The sequence below is a fragment of the Gorilla gorilla genome, chromosome 1, assembly GCF_029281585.2.
Source record: "Gorilla gorilla gorilla isolate KB3781 chromosome 1, NHGRI_mGorGor1-v2.1_pri, whole genome shotgun sequence".
Taxonomy (NCBI): Eukaryota; Metazoa; Chordata; class Mammalia; order Primates; family Hominidae; genus Gorilla; species Gorilla gorilla.
In genome coordinates, this window is record NC_073224.2 from 183,079,908 (window position 1) to 183,101,367 (window position 21,460).

The 21,460-nt window shown below is 40.6% G+C and overlaps 1 protein-coding gene across 1 annotated transcript in view; it reads right to left on the reverse strand.

Annotated features, from left to right (window-relative positions):
• Positions 1–21,460, reverse strand: part of C8A (complement C8 alpha chain) — a 64,074-nt gene that overhangs the window by 25,628 nt on the left and 16,986 nt on the right. Inside the window, exons 3-7 of the mRNA XM_004025868.4 lie at positions 17,527–17,671; positions 16,411–16,558; positions 10,990–11,179; positions 8,932–9,132; positions 6,654–6,894 (exon numbers count right to left, since the gene is read on the reverse strand). Of these exons, the coding sequence (XP_004025917.4) occupies positions 6,654–6,894; positions 8,932–9,132; positions 10,990–11,179; positions 16,411–16,558; positions 17,527–17,671 (925 nt within the window). The remainder of the gene's footprint in view (positions 1–6,653; positions 6,895–8,931; positions 9,133–10,989; positions 11,180–16,410; positions 16,559–17,526; positions 17,672–21,460) is intronic.

A 21,460-nucleotide genomic window follows, 5' to 3' on the forward strand; every position in this document is an offset into this window, starting at 1 on the left:
AGAGGGGAGAGACAGAATTTTTCCCAGGCTGTGAGTCCCAGTAAAGGTGACTGAAATGAAAAAGAAAGAACCCTGGATTTTAACTCACTTTGTATATTTTTCATTTACTAGTGATATGACTTTTTTGCCTTGTTTCCTTCATCTGTAAAAATGAGGAAACCATGCCTCCCTCACAGGATCATTGTCAATCTTAGGTGAGGAGTCTTGGTATGGAGCTTAGCACATAATAAATAGTCAATTATTTTTCCACCTCTCTATGTCAAGTAAACTGGGAGGATGGTGGTGTCTCTATAGAGAAAGAATTCAGGAAGAAACGCTTGAAGGGTTTAGGGTGAGAAGGACATGAATGTTATTCCTGGAGGTGCCAGCTTCCTGGTGGAGATGTTCACAGGCATATGAAAATATGGGTAGGGATTCTGGAGAAGAAAGAAGACTCTAGATGGAAATGTGGAGGTCATTCACATGATGGTAAGAGTTGCAGGAGTAGAAGAAGCAAGGAGAACGCAGCTCAATGAGTATTCGTGGTGCATCTACTGTGGGCCCAGCCTTGTGCTAGATACAAAAAATACCCCAAGGACAATAGGCCTAGGACTTGTACATCAAAGTTCATAGTCTGCAGAAGAGACAAATATATAATTGCAATTATTATAATGTCATTTAAATATGTATGTATATTTAGAGTCCCTTCTTTGCCCCCAGAATCCCTACCATATTTCCAAATGCCTGCGGGATGTCTTTACCGTGAAGCTGGCACCTGCAGACAAACACATCCTGTCCTTCTCACCTCAATGTGTGTATGTGTGCATGCACACACACTTATGTGTGTCTATGATAAAAATACAATTTAGAGAAAGGAGTAATTGACACCTCACAATCCACACCCAGTCTATCTATAAATTCCTTAATTTCTACTTTCAAAATACATCCCAAATCTATCATATTCTTTCATGTCCATTCTTTATTCCTCACCTGGACATCAGCAATGCCCCTAATTGTTCTTCCTGTGTCCACTCCTGCTCCTCTAATCTGTGTTCTACATGGCAATAGAATGGTCTGCTGACCCGTTGACTAGACCAAGCACTGTCCTGTTGATGACCCTGCAGTGGTTTCTCTGCCACCACAGATACAGTCCATACTTCTTACTACGGCCAGTAAGACCCTCTGACACCTCTTGGCTTCTTCCAACCTCAGTTTCTGCTATTATTCCCCTATTCCGAGGCTTCTGCCACACATGCCTTCTTCCCCTTCACAAACACACCATGCTCTTTCCTCAGACACGGCCTTTGTACAAGCTGTCCACTCACCCAGAGCACCTTCACCCTTGTCTTTGGCATCTCCTTATCCTTTGGATCTCATCTCAGTTTGGATTTCACTTCCTCAAACAGACATTCCCAGATCATCCCAAACTAAGTGAATATCTTCCCTCACCCCCTGAAGTTACTCTCTGTTTTTACAACTTGTTCATTTTCTAAATGGCTTTTATCACAATTCACAATTATATATTGATCAATTAATTCACAAGTTATTAAGTCCCTACTATATTCTAGGAAATGAATATGCAGTAATAAACAAAAATGATTGGAATGAACATTCTAGAAAGAGGAGATTGACAATAAACAAATAAGTCATAGGTGGGAATTGAACAATGAGAACACATGGACACAGGAAGGGGAATATCACACTCTGGGGACTGTTGTGGGGTGGGGGGAGGGGGGAGGGATAGCATTGGGAGATATACCTAATGCTAGATGACGAGTTAGTGGGTGCAGCGCAACAGCATGGCACATGTATACATATGTAACTAACCTGCACAATGAGCACATGTACCCTAAAACTTAAAGTATAATAAAAAAAATAAATAAATAAATAAATAAAAAATAAAAAAAAAAAAAAAAAAAAAAACAAATAAGTCTATGAGTATGGGGGCTACTGATTTGCTGAGAATTAAAATAGGGTGATATAACAAACAGAAGCTTGACTACATGGTCAGGAAAGGTCTCTCTGAAAAGGTGACGCTTAAGGAGGCCCAAATGATAAGAATACTGCTATACACACATCAGAGGAAAGGGTGGTTCCGGCAAAGAAGACGGCTAATACAAAGACTCTAGACTATAGGAAGCTTGGAGTGCCAGAGAGTTACAGGAACAACAGTGATGACAACACCTGCAACAACAACAACAACAAAGAAAGAGAATAAGAGACCACCATACTCTTGCAGTATCCAGGTGAGAGACAATGGTGGCTTGGACAAGTGAGACAGTAATAGAGGGAGAACAGGTGATGCATATGCTTTAGAAGTAAAGTCAATATATCTCGCTGATGGGGCCAGGAAGTAAAAGAGGACCAAGTATGATATTTGGACTTTGGCTGTTTATTTTGTTTCCTCCACTGGATCGTAAGCTTTGCAAGAACAGGGACCATACTGATTTTGTTCTTTTCACACGTGATACAAACTCAGTGGACATGGTTGAATGAATGAATGTATAAACAGATGAAACTATGGGAGAAGGGGTGGAGCAATATCAGAGCGGGTTTCACAGAGGTGGGGATGCCCCTACAAGCTTCAGAAGGATGAGTTGAAGTTTGTCAGGTTGGCAAGACAGGGAAGAGAGCATTGGGAGACGAGAGAACAGCATGTGCAAAGGAGGCCAGGAATATCCAGCTGAACAGAACAATGGCATTGAAGTACTTGACCTGTCCAACATATATTGGCAGCTTTGTAACCAGAGAAGTCAGAATGCGAAATACATTATTTCTCTTTTGTATACCTTGATACAAAGACAAATAATGACAGCTCCAAAGAAGGAATGAAGGAGGGGAAAAAAATCTAAATCTAGAAATTTAAGCCCCAAACCGTACTGATACCTGCGGAAGGTAGAAAGCTGTCAGTCACAGCCCTTGAGGAAATGTTAGGATCTCATTGAAGTCTAACATCACCTCCCTAACATCCAAGACTTCCCTTGATTTTTGATGCATGGTTTCATGCTGTCTTTGGGGGAGAAGCATGTGATCTAAAGGGCACATTAGAAGAAAACAGCCTCGTGCATCCTCTGGGACGAACCCAGAGAGGATCTGAGCAAACCCAAGGACAAAAGATTCCCCCAGAGCAAACCAGTGAGTATGTTCACTTAAATCATTCCATGCCAAGCTCAGTCCTTTGCAGACATGAATGTTCACCACACAGGATGTCTCTTAGAAACAGCCACTTAATAGAATATAAATTAATAGCATACAGATCAAAGATACATAGAGAGAGAAAAAGACAGTGACAAAGAGGAAAGAGAAAAGGGAGAGAGAAAGGTACCTAGAAAGAAACGGAATGAGACCGAGGGGAAGAGAATAAGACAGAGAGAAAGCTATTAGATTGATGCAAAAGTTGTGGTTTTTAATGGCAAAAACTTCAATTACTTTTGAACCAGCCCAATATAGCAAACATCAAAATGGAGAAAACGTGTGTGTGATTCTGTTTGTCAAAGGGAAAGAAGGTAGAAATTTTTGTTCTTTGTAGGTTAATATGTAAATGACATTCTGATTTATTAGCGGTCTCCAGCAGATGAGGTGATGATTAGCACATTTCCATATTTATAGAAAAGCAACACTAACTTTCCGGATTTATAGAAAATCAGCTCTTCACAAATAGCAAATTGTGCTATTATCGACATATGGTTTTCTATAAACAGAGCTGAGGTAATTATCCCTGGGACAATTTGTCGGTGGGCTCCTTTTGAATATTAACCACATTGGAAGCCCATTTCAGCCTCACAGATTTTAAAGAGGAGGGGCCACCAGATACCCCAGGCAATTAATTAGTAATCCAGCCCCAAAGACGGGAGCCCACATGAAAGGCTATACCACAACCACATGGTGGAAGACTAGAGGTCCAGGGCTCTGACCCCAGATTCTGGCGGGCCTGGACTAAGTAATCGGCCTCTCTGATGAGCCACAGCATTTATGCAGCTAAAACTTGGATAACACCGATCTCTAAATGGTGTCAAGAAAATTAAATGAGAATATGTGCAATAGCTCCTGAAACCTAGTAGGTGCTCAACAAATGTTAACTCTTTTTTCCTTCCTCATGTTTTTGAATGATTCTTAAAAGACCCACTTGAGTAAAGTTTTTTAAATGGTTTTTTTACATTTTACATTTTTTACATCCATTGTAAGCTACTTACTTTGCATCATGACATGATACAAATATGCATGTTTTTATTTAACTGGAAAAGATTTATTGAAGTAATAATTTATCTTTAGTGCCTGTAATCCACTAAGATATTTTCTATTCTGTCCTTTGTTGTTGTTCAAAACTTTTCTTGTGATCCATATACATTGATTTTGAGAACTACAATTGGCTTACAACATGTTATTTGAAAAATACTGTAATGCAAGAGGGTAGGAACCATATTTAGATTTGTTCACCATCATATCCCTAGCACAAACACATAATGTATACTCATTACAGCATTTGAATTTTTTTAAATGAATATGTAGACGGATGAATTAATGAATGACTCTAGCCAGGAATCTAAATTAATGCTTCATCTCGAACTTCCTGTCTTGTTTTGAACACTATGTATTAACCCCTGTGTTGAGTGTTAAAGAGATAGAAAAGTGGCAGGCATGATACTTTTCTTCAAATATCTTGCTATCTGGATAAGGAAGATAATACTAACATTTGGAAATTTTTTTTTATACTTTAAGTTCTGGGATACATGTGCAGAATGTGCAGGTTTGTTACATAGGTATACCCATGCCATGGTGGTTTGCTGCACCCATCAACCCGTCATCTACATTAGGTATTTCTCCTAATGCTATCCCTCCCCTAGCCCCCCACCCCCGACAGGCCCTGGTGTGTGATATTCCCCTTTCTGTATTCATGTGTTCTCGTTGTTCAACTCCCACTTATGAGTGAGAACCTGTGGTGTTTGGTTTTCTGTTCCTGTGTTAGTGTGCTGAGAATGATGGTTTCCAGTTTCACCCATGTCCCTGCAAAGGACATGAACTCATCCTTTTTTGTGGCTCCATAGTATTCCGTGGTGTATATGTGCCACATTTTCTTTATCCAGTCTATTATTGAGGGACATTTGATTTGGTTACAAGGCTTTGTTATTGTGAATACTGCTGCAGTAAACATACATGTGCATCTGTCTTTATAGGTAGAATAATTTATAATCCTTTGGATGGGAGAAAAATTTTGCAATCTATCCATCTGACAAAGGGCTAATATCCAGAATCTGCAAGGAAATTAAACAAATTTACAAGAATAAAGCAATTCCATCGAAAAGTGAGCAAAGGATATGAACAGACACTTCTCAAAAGAAGACATTTATGCGGCCAACAAGCATATGAAAAAAAGCTCATCATCACTGGTCATTAGAGAAATGCAAATCAAAACCACAATGAGATACCATCTCATGCCAGTTACAATGGTAATCATTAAAAAGTCAGGAAACAACAAATGCTGGAGAGGATGTGGAGAAACAGGAATGCTTTTACCCTGTTAGTGGGAGTGTGCATTAGTTTAGCCATTGTGGAAAATAGTGTGGCAATTCCTCAAGGATCTAGAACCAGAAGTACGACTTGACCCAGCAATCCCATTACTGGAAAATTGTTTTTTAAAGACTACCTAGTGTGGAATTTTATGTATGTGTTGAAGAAAAGGAGTAGCCAGCCTGGGATGATGCAGTCAAGGAAACTTCTTAAAGCTGGGAATTTGAACTTGGCTTTGCAATATGGATAGATCTCTTATCCTTCCTCTCACTCGTTGAACAGGTCAGTGGTTCTCAAACTGTAGTAGCATCAGAATCACCTGGTGAACTTGTTAAAACACAGACAGCTGGACCCATTCCCAGTTTTTGATTTAGTTAGATTTGGGATGGAGACCTGAGAATTTACATTTCCAGCAAGTTTCCAGGTGATGATGCTATGCTGACAGTTGGGGCCCACACTTTGAGAACCACTGTTCTCCTAGGTTGGAGTAACATCATTAATGTGGTCGATGCTAATAGTCTTTATTCTTAGCCACTCAAGATATTAAGCAAGGAAGTGATATAATCAGATCTGTGAAGTAGAAAGATCCATCCAATTATCGAGAATAGGTTGGAAGAGGTGAGCCCACCCCCAGAGACCATTTAGGAGCTGATGCAGTAACAAGGGAAAGATGAGACCCCAGCATACCTCAGTAGGAGTGGAGATGGAGGAGAGCAGAAGAATGAGAGAGAACTGAAGCACCTTAGAGATCTACCGGAGTGAAGGAGAAGGAGGAGTCTGAGATGAATGTAAGTTTCTAGCTTCACTGACTGTGTGGTAGTTCCATTAACCAATAATACTACATTTAAAACAGGTTTTCACATTTTAAATAACAAAATCCCCCCAATTATTTTTTTAAATAAAAGTAACTATGATGCAATAAGAAGCATATAGTTTTAGGGGGCTAGACAAGTCTGAGCTCAAATCCTGTTTGTGGTACTTATTAGCAAGTCTCACTCTTCTGGATCTCAGTTCCCTGGGAGTAATAATACTTATGCTATCCTATAGAGTTGTCCTAAAAACTAAATGAGATCACCCATGGCTCATAGTCAGTGCTTAGAAAACTTCAAACCATGACCTGGTGTCTGTGTTGACTACTGTGTACATAGAGCTTCTGCTTTACTTACCAAGGGATTCCATTTTTGCTTTGTCAATCACCAGGATATATTCATAAATGCCACCCATGGATCCAGATGTGATGTAATGGGTGCCATAGTCATTGATGAACTTGGCATACATGCCATAATTGTACTGATCTGGAAGCTCCATTAATGACTGCAGCATTCCTTCATCCAGCATAATGTCATCCTTCCTCATCTTAAAATGTGCAGTCTGCACCTTTGTGAAGATTCTCGTGAAAATGAATTTCTGCCAGCAACCGCCATTGAATAAAGCAAAAGAACAAAGAGAGCATATATTTTACCATTAGAAATAATGCAAAAGGTCTCTGGGTGCAGTGGCTCATGCCTGTAATCCCAGCATTTTGGGAGGCAGAAGCTGGAGGATCACAAGGTCAGGAGATCGAGACCATCCTGGCTAACATGGTGAAACCCCGTCTCTAGTAAAAATACAAAAATTAGCTGGGCATGGTGGTGCATGCCTGTAATCCCAGCTACTCGGGAAGCTGAGGCAGGAGAATCGCTTGAACCAGGGAGTCAGAGGTTGCGGTGAGCCGAGATCGCTCCAGCCTGGCAATAGAGCAAGACTCCACCTCCAAAAAAAAAACAAAACAAAAAAAAAACAAAAAAGAAAGAATGCAAAAGGTCAGCTTTTAGTAGCTGTAAGAAATATATATATATATATTTACATAAACACATATATGAACATAAATTGGAGTATATGAACCTGTAATTGGAGTACTACTACATTTCACAAGCACATACTAGGCACCAATGTGTGCCAGACTTCCCCCACACCTCCATCTCTGTTCCCACTGCCCCTACCTAGGTCAAGTTCTCATCAGCTCTCACCTGGGTGAGCTGCTACAATGGTTTCTTCATTGTGCTTCACCCTTCTGTTCTTCTCCCAGTCTATTCCCACCCCCACACTTCTCCTAGTGCTAATCAAAGCACTGCATTGTGAAACCTCCTATGCTAATATTACATATCCATTAAAAATTGTGTTTAAGATATCTTTAGTGACATGCTGAAATGTCATTCAATTGAAGTTATCGAGCAAAGATCTACAATGCCTATAGTAGAATGTATTACACTAGGTGCAGAGGACATAATCTTGAATGAGATAGGCTCCTGCCCCCATGGAGTTTACATTCCAATAGTAATCTTGAACTAAGTAATAAAGAAAAGCAGCATCCTTATATAAAAAAATAAGAGATAGCAGTGGAAGAATTTTGGATTGGTTTTACAGGAAGATGGCCATCTATGGGCTTTACTTTCAGGCAATAGAAGCCTTGATTCAAAGTGATGATGGAAGTTAGAGGTGTCCACATGCTTTTAGAAAAGTCCATATTAACACGCTACAGATAACCCTTGAACAATATAGGACTTTACCTTCAGCTCAATAGCTAATTCTTTGGCAAAGCTCTAGGACTCAATTTATGTGTGTTGAGTAAGTTGATTTTTATAACTATATTTTCATCATTCAAGATAATTTTTGAACCCCACCTTGATCCATAGTCTTGGTATTAATGCAATTGAGAATTTTTAGTAAGCTTCTAATTAATTCAATAAATATTCCCCTGGCCACCTGATTACCTCTCCAACCTCATCACTCTCTGTTTTCCTTTCCCACCCTGTGCTTCAGCTGGCTGAAGTACTTTCAATCCCAAGTTTTTGTGTGGCTTCCTCATCTCCAGGCCCTCGCACATGCTGATTTCCATGCCTAGAGCACCCTTCTGCCAACTTTTGTCTCCCTTTGTCTGGACAATTTGCACTAATCTTTAGATCTAAGCTTAGATCAATGTTCTTTCCTCAAGGAAGCATATATTGACCCCCCAGGATAATAGGCACTTAATGGTGAAGGTTTACTGGAAAAATGAAATATTTTTTTTTTTTTTTTTAGCATACCAGTCCTTCTATCTTTTTGGAAAAGCAAGGCTTGCTTTACAATTCTTCCAAGTGAAATTTAGAGGGTCCGGCTGTTTCTCTTAAAATATTACCATTCTACACATTTCCCTATATGCTCCAGGTAACCATAAAAAATGATGGTGTGGGGGGCAAAGTGATAAGAGTCCTAGTTTTATCATTCAATTTTATTTCCTTTGTGATGATTCTGTGTGCAAAAGTGTAATAAGAAAAACAAACTTGATTACCACTGATCAGACATTTCCAATTACACAAGCAAATTAAAGTTCAATTACTACTGTACTTTTTAATGCAATTAAGGTAATACGTGTTCAGTGTATATCATGGAATACTGTGAGACACAGACATTATGTTTGAATACCTTCTCATTATACTTGTTTAATTCGTTCAAGAATGAAGTGTCTTGTGAGTGGGATACACCTACACCCACCAATAAAGGGCTGCCGGCTGGGCCTATGCCGATGGTCACTCCAAATGAGTCAGACTTGTCTTTTTTAACTTTGGAAAGAAGGTCATTTGCATTATCATAAAACTCTGAGGAGATTCCAGTATCTGCCAGGGCCTGAAAAAAAAAAAGGATAGATATTAGCTTTGTGCACATAGAGCCATTTCTCAATTCATATTTAATACTTAAATCTTTGCTTTGTAAAATATCTAAAATTTTAGATTATGGTAGGTAATTCTTTTATAAGGCAATCCAGTCATTAGACTGATACTTATTAAAATATAGAAAACACAGCATTGTTAGTGTTTAGTGGTACTGATAAAATACTTATTTACACACCACATGTGCTTGCACACACACACACGTGCGCACACACACACACACAGATGCAGATGATTCTGATCAAATGCTATATTGCTCTGAGCGTGGATTTCTTTCTTGCTGGCTTATCCTTCCAGGAGAGAAGGCTGGCTGCTTGTCTTTGCAATAGTGAGATACAGAAAGCCACATCTGGGCAGGAGCCTGGGAGGAAAGAAGCAAAGGAAACCTGCAGATTTGGATTGTCTTAGGCAGTGGTATACAGGATTTCATTTCTCTGCTGTCTTGAACTGAGACATGGTCTTGGCCTTGTTTGAGCCAAAGAAGTAAGCCTTATGAGCCTGTGAGTAGTTTGCTCTGCAATCATGAGAGCATGTGTTGAAATGGAGCCTCCATTACCTTGAGTCCCTGAGTGTGTGTGATGGTCAGTTTCCTTTCTACCTTAGGGTGGACAAGTAGCATAAGCAAGGTGTTGTTGCTTCAGCTGCTGAGATTTGAGAATTCTTTGTTCCCAAAGCACTTAGTCCGTCTTGCCTGATACGTAGCCCCAAGACCTTCCTTGAGATTAGGAACATGGTGTTGTTTATGTCTTCCACCTTGATTTACCATTGGCCTGATAGAGAGTAGAGGTTGGAGTGGGGTTGGGGGAGCAAACTTCTTAAAAACAGGCCCTATAAGCTTGGCCTGATTTTCTGTCAGTATTTTGTTCAGAATCCTAGGATCCTACTATCTCTCTCTAGAAAGTGTATAATCTATCTCTTCTTCTAAATGTTGTGCAGCCTGGACTTAGTTCAGACAGATCTAGGTTTGGGTCTTGTCTTTGCCACCAACTGCAGTAGAGTTTGATCCTGACACTTTAACCCTTTGTGTTTCTTTTTCTTAATATCTAAAATGAGGCAATGATAATATCTATACCATTGTGTTGTGAGGATTAAATGGGAGAATTTTTGTGAAAGTAGAAGATCTGACACATGTTAAGCATTCAATGATGTTCGCTGTGTGGATGTTTCACCCAAAGGATGAGGGGTAAAAAAATTAATGGCCATGAGTAGACTCTTGACTGATCATGAGCTCCAAGTGACCAAGAGACCACCAAATTGTAGAGATGGAGAGAGTCTTAGTGATCGTCAGCAATTTGCAAGCATTTTTGTACAGAAGAACCCTTGCTTCACACAAAATCACATACAAAGAGCCAAGACATGAAAATGATCAGTGTGAGCTGCCCTTGGTGAAACAAAAGCACAGGTCTCAGAATCCTGCTCATCTATGCCCTGTCCTCCCCCACACTCTACAGATTAGAAAACTGGGCCCAAGGAGGGCAGTGAGTTAGCTGCTAACAGTCTTGTATATAGTCTAACAGAGCCACAACTTGGAAATAGGTTGTCTGATTGGCAGCCCAGATAATAGAGCCTCAGATCTATTTTACTGATTTTGGAATGGAGCCAAGATTTAACAGGTGGGTAGCCACATTTATGATCTGCCTCTCAGCACCCTTCAACACTAAGCATGTGTGGGGATGGGTATGAAGGAGACTTCAGCCACCAGCAAACTTTATAGAAAACAAAAGCTTCCAGAGCAAGTCATCTCCACAAATAGGCCTCTGCCTCTCTGCCACCTACACCACAGTGGCCTCAGAGCCCCTCTGTTCAGACTTACTTCAAAGTGGTACTTCAGAAAGTTGTAGGGTTTCCGAAAGTATTTCTCATCATCTCCATAGTAGAGACGTTCACAGGTGGAGTCATATCGAAGCTCCCTCCATTCCCCATTGTATACCGTCTCACACTGGCCCCCATAATAACTGGCATCGTACACACTCTGAGCATCTTCCTGAGTCAGGATATTGTACCTACATGGAACAAAGCAGCTTCTAAATAGCTAGTGGATGCTGGGTTTTATACCTGGGTGATGGGATGATCTGTATATTAAACCACCATGGCACACATTTACCTATGTGACAAACCTGCACATCCTGTGCATGTACCCCTGAACTTAAAATAAAAGTTGGAAATTAAAAAGCAAAAGCAAAAGCAGCTTTTAGGAGAGAGAATTAGAAAAGCAAGGTAGCATATAATGTCATCTTCTGAAAGATGTTGTAGCTGGTACAAGTAACAGTTTCTCAATCTATGTTCTGTGGAGCCCTGGGGTTCCTCCAAGAAGCTTATGGGCCACTTTAGGTAACACTTGGAGACTAAATTGGCTGGCCTGAGCCTTCAGTTTTCCTTTACCCAGATCATCTAGACAGTCCTATTTAGCATCTAGAATCATATTCCCACATGGGAAGCAGCCCTAAATATTTGTTGAATAAGTTAGAGAAGAATATGTGCAATTATCATGAATCCAAGGGCAGCAGCCAGACAGTCTGGGCCCATTTCCCATCTCTGCCACATCTAGCTGTGTGACCTCAGGCATATCATTTAACCTCTCTGTGCCTCAGTTTAGTCATTTGTAAAAAGCAGTTCTTAAATACTACTGCCCTTATAGAGTTAAATGAGTTGAAACATGTAAAGAAATCATAATTGGGCTCAGCATACATTAAGGACTGAATAAAGGTTGCTGTTGTAGTCATTGTTAGTATTAAGTATAATTGTTAGTATAGTATAAGGGCTCTGCTGTTACAAAAAAAAAACTTTGAAATATTGGATGCAATTCATAGTGCTAAGGTCGAGACTCTAATCCTCAGAAAGGCCATTATCTTTGAGGCAGCATGGGACATTGGAGGGTGCACAGTTCAAAAGTCAGGGAGACTCCTGTTTAATTTCCAGCTTTGCACTTACTAGCTGTATGACTTTGAACACAGTCTAGAAGCTCTCGGCATTTCACTTTCCTCATTTAAAGAATAGACATAATAATACCTACCTCTCATGCTTTTTGTGAAGCTGAGAGTATGAAACTAAAACAGCAGTAAAGTACATATTAGGCATTCAACAAATTATACTTACTTTTCCCTAGCCCAACACTCTTCCAGAAATATTTCTCTATACTTCCCTTTCTAGAGTATTTAAAAATCATCAGCCCGGGTTCCATGTTTTAGGATATGGATGGTTTTACCATATTCAGGTAAAATAATGTCAAGCAGGTGAAATACAGCTTTAATTTTCTGAAAAGGGAAAGTTAACAGAACAAAAACCATAGAGTTGGCTAAGAGTTCTAAGACCTGACAATCAAAGCCTCTTATGTTGCAGATAATGTAGTTATTGCTCGTTTTTTGTCCCTCAAACTCCTATTTAACCTTAAGGAGCCAACTCAAATGTTGCCTTCTGTCGACAGCCTTCTTTGAATGCTCTGGAAAGACTGCTGTTTCCTCCTCTGTGTTCCCAAGGGATGCAGTGACTACCTGTAGCCTAGCGATCGTCATGATTGTTTATGGCCTCTGTGAAAAGGCACAAGGCAGGAAAGGAGCAGGGGATAAACTGCGAATAAAACCCACCTCAAAGGAATAAGTGGATAATTATAGAGCACCTGGCAGATTGTAGAAATTCAATGTATGTTAACTTCCTTTTTCTCTTTCTTTCTCCTTCTCTTTCTTCATATTAGTGGAAGTGATGTAATAATAACTACAGTAAATTGAATACATACTCTACTAGACGTTTAGCTTTCAACCTCATGACAAATTTGCAAATGCAGACATTGAAGTTCAGAAAAATTAAATAACTTGTTTCTAGTCACAGCTGGATTTTTTCCTAGATTTTGTTGATAGTAAAATCTGGTTTCCTTCCCTTTACTTCCCCTGAAGTTTCTATCTTCCTGACCATTGAACATGTTTCTGCCTGTAGCTTATAAATACAGCCTCTTAACAGACTGAACAAAACTCAAAGAAACTGTAATCCCTAAGAGTATAAAATAACCTCTAAGCATAAAGCCTATATATATTTGGAAAAGCTGGTTGTGAAAGCCCCAGTTAAAAGGGAAAGGTGTAGTCAAAGAAGTTTTACTTTTTGGAAATCTACTATGCAGAAATATCCACACATGTGTACAAAACTATGTGTACAAGAATGTTCATTGCAGCATTGTTTGTAAGAGGAAAATATGGGAAATAATCTAATTCTCTTTCAATAGGAAGTAGTCAAATAATTATATAATTATACTATAGATGAGGAGTTGGAAATTTTTTTTTAATAAAGGGCCAGATAGTAAATGCTTTAGGCTTTGCAGGTCACAGGGCTGTGTTGCAACTACTCAACTCTGTCATCGCAGGGTAAAAGCTGTATTTCAATAAAACTTTATTTGTAAGTATAGCCGGCTGAATTTGGCCTTCAGGCCATAGTTTGCTAACTATGTTATAGAAGAATATGCTGCTTATTAAAAAGAGATAGAAAATTTGGGGGAAAACTTAAAACTCTACTATTAAGTATAAAAATGAAAGTTGCAGACAATATGTATAGCATGATCACATTTACGTAAAATATACCTGTGTCTATAATGCCCAGTACACATAGGTATATTTTCTATATAATGCATATTGTCAATGCAGTTTTTACATAATCTGGAAGTATCTCCACCAAACTGTTAACAGAGGTCAGCTCTAGGGAGGGAAGGGAGAGAGGGCTGTTGGATGGAGTGCAGGTAAGAGAAGATGGAAGAAAACTGTCAATTTTTATTTCAAACATGTATTACTTCTCTAACAATAAATAAAAATTTTAATCTGGGAAATGCTTAAATTAGAAAAAAATAAGAGCAAGAAAGGAAGGCCTTTGAGATCTGAGATAAATAGAAGAACCATCAAACATCAGTGGTTGGAGTAGAGCAGGACCATTTTACCAGTTTCAGTATTCAGTGTGGGTGAAGCACACTGTTCAGAAAGTGTATTTGAAATGTTTCTAGTTAAATCACGTGGGAGAAGATCCATGGTCTGCCAATAAGGAAGGGATTATTTTTAATTTCAACATGTCAATATTTCACACTTCTATTGTTTACTCTATAGTCACTTTTGAAATCAACAAGAATCGCCTTTTATTGATGTTACGGGCTGGATTACATGTCCCCAACATTCATGTGTTGAAATTGTAACTCCCAAAGCCTCAGAGTGTGAGTATATTTGGAGACGGAGTCCTTAATGGGGTAATTAAGCTGCAATGAGGTCATTATGGTGGGCTGTTATCCAATGTGAGTGGTGTTCTTATAGGAAGGGGAAATTAGGACACAGATATGTACGAGGGAAGAACATGTGCAGACACAGGAAGAAGGCAGCCATCAGCAAGCCAGGGAGAGAGGCCTCAGAAGAAACCGCTCTGCTGACACCCTGACTTCAGACTTCTAGTCTCCAGAATTGTGAGAAAGTAAATTTCTGCTGTTTAAGCCGCTCAGGATGTGGTGTTTTGTTATGGCAATCCTAGCAAACTAATACTGCTGGTATGAAAGAAAACAGAATTTTCTCATCTTTTTATATGTGTATATCTACATGCACTTACAGAGTTCAATTCCATCAAGTAGGTGGGCTCTGATCTCAGAGCAATTAACCATAATGAATGAGGGCTGCATTTCATGGAACCCCCACTTGTCCTTGGGTGGGCTGCAACAGAGCTGGGTCACTCTGTGACAGTTACTACATCTCCTCATTTCCTTATTTGTAAAGATCCAGCTGATCATATTGATTTGTTTCAATTCAACCAACACTCAGTGAGAGGCTATAGGACAAGCTCTGACACAGGGGCTGAGGAGATGAAAAAGCTGAGTCAGAAGCAACTTCTGCCCTCAAAGAGTTTATTCAAGTTAGGAGACAAGACCCTAGGCAAAGACAGAGTGGCAGAGGACTAACAATACTGGAACGTCATTCTGAGCTAAGCCCTGTTCCGGTACTGGAGAAGCAGAGATGACAAGGAGCCCCTAGCCTGGGCAGATAGACACCCCGACAGACATCCCCAGCCTATTGGGTAAGAGCTGTGAGAATAAGACTTGCAGGAGTCTCTGGGAGCAATGGGAGGGGACTAAGTCAACCTAGGCAAAGTCAAGAGCAGGGGAGGGGGCTGTTACAAAGACTACCTAGGGGAGATGGTACCTCGGTGTACTAGTCTGCAGGGGCTGCCACAACAAAATACCATAGACTAGGTGCCCTACACAACAGAAGTTTATTTTCTCATGGTTCTGGAGGCTAGGAGTCCAAGATCAAGGTGTTATCAAGGTTGTTTTCTGCTGGAGGCTCTCTTCCTGTCTCAAAGACAGCCGCCTTTTCGCTGTGTCCTCACATGTCTCATTGGCTATGCATGTGTGGAGAGAGATCGCTGGTATATCTTTGTCTTCTTATAAAGCCACCAGTCCTCTTGAATTAGGGCCCTACCCTATGACCTCATTTAACCTTAATTACCTCTCTAAAATCCCTATTTCCTAATTCAGTCACATTGGGAGTTAGAGCTTCAACACATAAATGTGGGGGTAAGGGGAGACACAATCCAGTGCAGAACATTAGATAAGGAGTTACCCAGGTAGGAATTTGGGAAAGAATATTCCAGGAATATTGATTAAGGCTCAGAAGGAAAGAGTGTGATGCATTCAAGGAACTGACCCTGAACATAAGGTGAATAAAGAGAAGTTAGAATCAAGGCTGATTTCATCTTAACAGATAAAGAAACTGTGCCCTGAGAGGTTTAAGTAAGCAATGGGAAAGTGGGGGTTAAAGCCCCTCTCTGTCTCACCCTGAGCCCATTTTCTTTACACTGTGTCACACCATTAGCCCTGGTTATTGCAAGCATCTACAGTGCAAAGCAGATTGGGAACAGGGCTATTGGAAAGGCAACGGCTTAGATCAGACAAGAGCTATCTTTCTGAGACATCAGGAAGGCTTCATGGAAGCTGTGGCTTCTTAAATGGGCCTTAGAAATGGCACTGGGGTGAAGGGAGATGAGCAGTAGGGTAGGTGTACTAAAAGAGAGGAGAACTCTCAAGCAGAGACATGAGGGGAGACCATGGGCAGTGTCACATAGGCAGGACTGGACAAGCCATCTCTGGGGACAATGAGAGCAGCTCACAGCATGCACTCCAGAGGAACCCTCCAAAATGGCCCCCTTCTGTCCTCAAAACTAATGCTCACGATTGAAGACAAATCATTCCCTGCTCCTAAATAGCTGGTAGGCAGGGCCTCACCCCAAGGCTGCCTTCTGTGATCCTGGAATTGGTTCATATTGGCTGCAGTCTTCGTCAATGGCCCTGACATCTTCACAGTCGTCCTCATCAGAGCCATCAAGGCAGTCCTGGTCTCCATTACACACAAGGTGGCGTTTCAGGCAGCGACCTGGAGAGAAGAGACTGTGGCTGCTCCTCGGGTTCCCCTCTCCCTCCAGACTCACACCCACAATCAGTAAGTCCTTTCTTCCTCAGAAATAAACCTCCCATCTGTCCCATTCTCTTTCTGTTCTCACTGCCTCTGCCTTCCTTCCAGCCTAATGAGCTCCTGTCTGCAGCCTCCCAGCTTGGGCATTGCCTGAGTTTCTCTCTCTCTAATTCTCCACATTGCAGCCCCCAGTAATCTTTCTAAAATGCCAGTCTGCCCATGTAATCCCCTTGCTCAGTATCCTCCAGTGGTTCTCCATTCCTCTTCTTCCAAATGCCACAGTCTGGACCCTACCTGCCCATCACCTACCTACCCATCACCTACCTCTCTTCCAAAAGCCCTGATGCTGCAAACATTCTGGGCTGATTGGGAGTCTCTGATCCCCATGCTTTTGCATGTTCTTTCTCCTAGAAAGTTCCATTTTGTTTCCCAAGTCTCTACTCAACTACCATTTCAAAGCCCACCCAGACTGCCCAAAGCAGATTTGGGAACCTCCTGCTAGAAAGACCCACTAGGCCATGCATGTGCCCATGGCTATCACACAGTATTGTAATTAACTCTTTCTAGGTCTCTAGACTAGGAGTACATCAAGGCAAGGTGCATTATTTTTTTCATGTCTATATTAACAGCAGATAGCATACTTCCTGGCACATAATATGTGGTCAATAATATTTGTTCAATGAGTGGGTGAATGAATGAATTGTCTTTTTCTAAATGAATCAACAGATGTTCCTACAAAGTTGAATCAAAATTACTTGGGCCGCTGGCTTGGCTTAAAATGCAGATTCCTAGGACCCATCCCAAACCTAGAGAATGGCAACCTCGAGAGGAAGGGCTCAGGAGTATGCATTTTAATAAGCTCCCTGGGGAAGTGTTTCACATGTCACTTTTGACAGGCACAGCTGTTATTCTGCTGAAATGCTACTCACCTGTCTCCTTACACTGGAAATCCTGTCCACACTGTGCTTGCCTTACACAAGTTGTAGAACTGGGGCAGCTGGCTTGATCCCAGATGTCACCACTGCAGATGGTTCCCCCAAACTTGTTTGGCTGCAAGAGGCTCCGGTGTCGGTACTAAACCAGATTTTGAACAAGACACATTCTTGTCAACCAATCAATCAATCAACCAAGACTTGTGCAGCCTGGTCTCGGCTCAACATAAGAAATAATTATCTAATGATTGAGACCTGCCAGTGAAGCTGTCTTTTGAGGGATGAATATGCATAAACAGTGGTGTATCACCAGAAGTGGCACAATCACTGATTGGAATGTTGAATAGGGCCTCCAAGCATCAAATGAAAGGCCTGGACAAGATATTTCTAGGGTCTTCCTACTTGCTAGGAATAACCTCTGTTCCCTCTTCTTGAAGAAGTTAAATTCCTATTAATCTTTCAGTAACATTCTGCAAGTTGCTCGCTTCCCTGTCTACTAGCACTTGGCATATGAAGTTGCAATTGAGCATCCACGTAGTTCTCCATCTCTCCCACCAGACTGTGAGCAATTTTCATGTTGAGGGTAGAGAAGAGAGGACCATGTCTTATTTGGCTTCATACACTTGGCACTTGATCTAAGGTCAGGTACTCAAGAGGCACGTTTAGAAGACATCTGTTGCTTTTTCTTTGCAACATTTCTTCTGGTCCTGGAATTCCCCTCTTTCTTTGGGGATATATCTCCTATAGTTAAGGTGGGAATGGACTCACTTCCTCAGTCACAGGGATGTGTGGGTATGAACCAGGCCTGGTTCACCAAAGCATCCCGTCTGCCTAGTTGTTGTAATCATTGCTTCAAGGATTGGCACATGACTCAACCCCATCCAATCAAGTTCTCTCTGGGGATTTTCTTTTACAAAGAGACAGATTCTTTCTCCTGGAATTGTTGGAAACTGTGGACATCAAGTTGTAGATGCCTTGCCTATTATGCAGAAAGCACCCATCCAAGAGATAGAGAGAGAAAGAGAGCTCTGAAGACATCATCTGAGTCCCTGGGTCCACCTTTGACTGCAGATAAATAGACACTTGACAGAAGAAAGGAATTAAAATGCATGCCAATCTTGGGACTTTAGAGTTTCATAATCATGCTTTCTATATAGTGTACAGTGTCAGGCACTGGCGTAGAAGAAGGAAGCTGAAAACTAGGATATCCAGAGAAACATGAGGTTCTATCCCTGCCTTCAAGAAGCGTAGACCCTAGTTGAGGACATAAAATGTGTAATAATACAAAACATGCAGTGCAGATAGCAAACACACAGTGGCCGACAAGGAAACGTGCAGCCCTGTATTTCCTGGTGCCTCTCTCCCTGGCTCAGTCCACGGGCCCTTCCTTTAAGAACGTTAGTATGTAGGTAAGAAGGCAATGATTTGAGCAGCAAGAGAAGTGGGTTTCCTACCTCAATCAATTTCTTACTTGCTGTGTGAAGTATCAGTGTCTGGTACTTTGTGGCTCAGTTTCTAAATCTGTGCAATGAGGTGGGTGAGCTAAATGACTTACCTAATTATAATGACTAATATCCTTTCACCTGTGTCCTGCAGTTGACAGAGCATGGACATGAGGATTAGACAGACTTGGGTTCAGGGCCCAGATTTTCTTACCAACTGCCCATGAGCAAGCCACTTCCCTTTTCTGAGCTTCTGTCTTCCAGTGTGTGAAATGGGTGTAATGGCACTTTCCCTTGAAAGGACTGTGTGAGCTCTGAGTAAGAGAATGTGTAAAGAAGCCCCCAGCCCTGTTTCTGGTATATTATTGGTGTTCAATAAGCAGAGGTGGTTTTCACATTGTTACTGTTATCCGTGCAGTATTTCTAGGTGATTCCATGGGTGAGTTGTGGAGCAGTGCAGCTCACTTCTCTTCTTACCCACCTCTGTCTCCTTAGCTGCTCATTAGCAAAGTGGCAAAGGTAGCAAGGAGAGGTGAAGATCAAACCTGTCCATAGGTCTGTCCTGCCTTTCAGTTAATAACAGCAGTAAGAGATTTGTAAACTCTGTGGGAAGAGATTGTAATTAATGACCAGTTGGAGAACATCAGTATATTTTAATATCCCGCCCACACTCTTGCCCCTCAGCACAGCAAATAAAGGAGTGATCAGCATAGAAATGTAGAGCCAATTTTCTTTCTTTCTTTTTTTTTTGTCCTCTCTTTATGTCAGTTTATTTCTGTATGTGCCTTCCAAGAACACTGGTTTATCTGTTACTTCCTCTGTTCCGAAGTGTTTAGTCATTCCCACTCTTTGAAGTGTAACTGCTATCCACATTAAATACATTTCTATAATTTCCTTACATGAAACTATGACTTCAGCCAAATATATCTTGCTCATTGTTCCTAAACATACTATGTTTATTCCTGGCTGTAGACTCTTGTTCATAGTTTTTCTTCTTAGAATGACTTCTCATCTCACTTTCAAATTTTTCCTTCCTTTAAAATATAGCTTAGAGCCTGTTTTCCACCATGAGGTCTTTTAAGACTGTTCACCCTTTTTCCCACAATTCATACCCTAAAGGTTTGACTTTCTTTTAAACTCATATAGATCTTATTGTCTTCATTTTCTACTTGAATTAAGATATATTATCTTAAATATTTTTTTCTGTATTTTTCCTTTATCATCAACTAATGTTGCATGTTACTTGAAGGAAAGCATCTCAGACTTTTTAACATGGCCAGCACTGAGTAGATATCCAGTCAATGTCATAATGAGAATGGAATATCTAACAAGGACATTATGCATGGTATAGTGCTCTCCAACTCAGACGACTGTTTGCCATTACATGACATCTACTTTGATTACAGATTTTTATTATGAATATGTTGTGCTTATAATTCCACTTCATTGAGAATGAGGTTGGGAGTGAATTGTAAAGGTATTTTTCCAAGGTCCAAAGAAAGAAAATATTGCTGCTTGGAATATTGCAGTTAGGTCAGTCATTCTAAACTACATTTTTGCTTCTTTGACAAAAGGGCAGATTTGAGCCTGAAAATTGGTGCCAGGATACCTTAGCATATCTGTTGTACATGTTATGGGGTGATGAGTTCACAGTTAAATGAGCAACAGGGATCTGGTACATGCCACTGTTCTGCAGTGCTTTCACGGTGACTTATAGGAACAGATTTAATACAGTTTAGTAACGGCTTGAGCTTCTCCAAACAAATAACACATAATGTTATTCGAAATCAGACACAGTAGGTACTTGCCTCTGAGTACTCCTTCTTTGAATTAGCAGCCAATTTTCTTTCTTACTCTAAAAATTATATTCGATTTTTAACACCTGTACCTACCAACTTGATAATGGTTATGGTGGCTACCATGTACTGAGTGCCTACTCTTGGCCAAACACTTTACATTCCTTATCTTATTTAATCTTCACAAGTTTATGAAGTTAAATATACTATGGGAAACCCATTTTGAGCTGAGTTAGAATTCCAGCTCTGCCACCTACTGTATATGCATCACTGGGTCAACTACTTAACATCTCTGATCCTGTTTTCTCATTTTTAAATGAAATATGTCTGAGAACATCGCAAAGATTCATCATAACACATGTAAAGAAATCATCAATTTGCCTGGTTTCTGATATACACTCAATAATAGTAGTTATCAATGTCATCATCATTCTTGTATCCAGCTGTTGGGCTACTTCAAAAGGAATTGAAGTGACCACTTATGTCACTCATTACTCTCCAGGATGGTTCAGCGGGAGGCAGTAGTGTGGAGCGGTCAGCTGCGGAAGCTTTTTGGAGTCAACTGACCAAGTTTTAAATCAAGGCTCTGTCATGTTCTTAATGGGTGACCTAAACAAAGTGGATGATAATGTCTGTCATTTACAGTTGGCTGTGAAAGTCAAACAAGATATTTTTTAAGGCACTTGCACAATT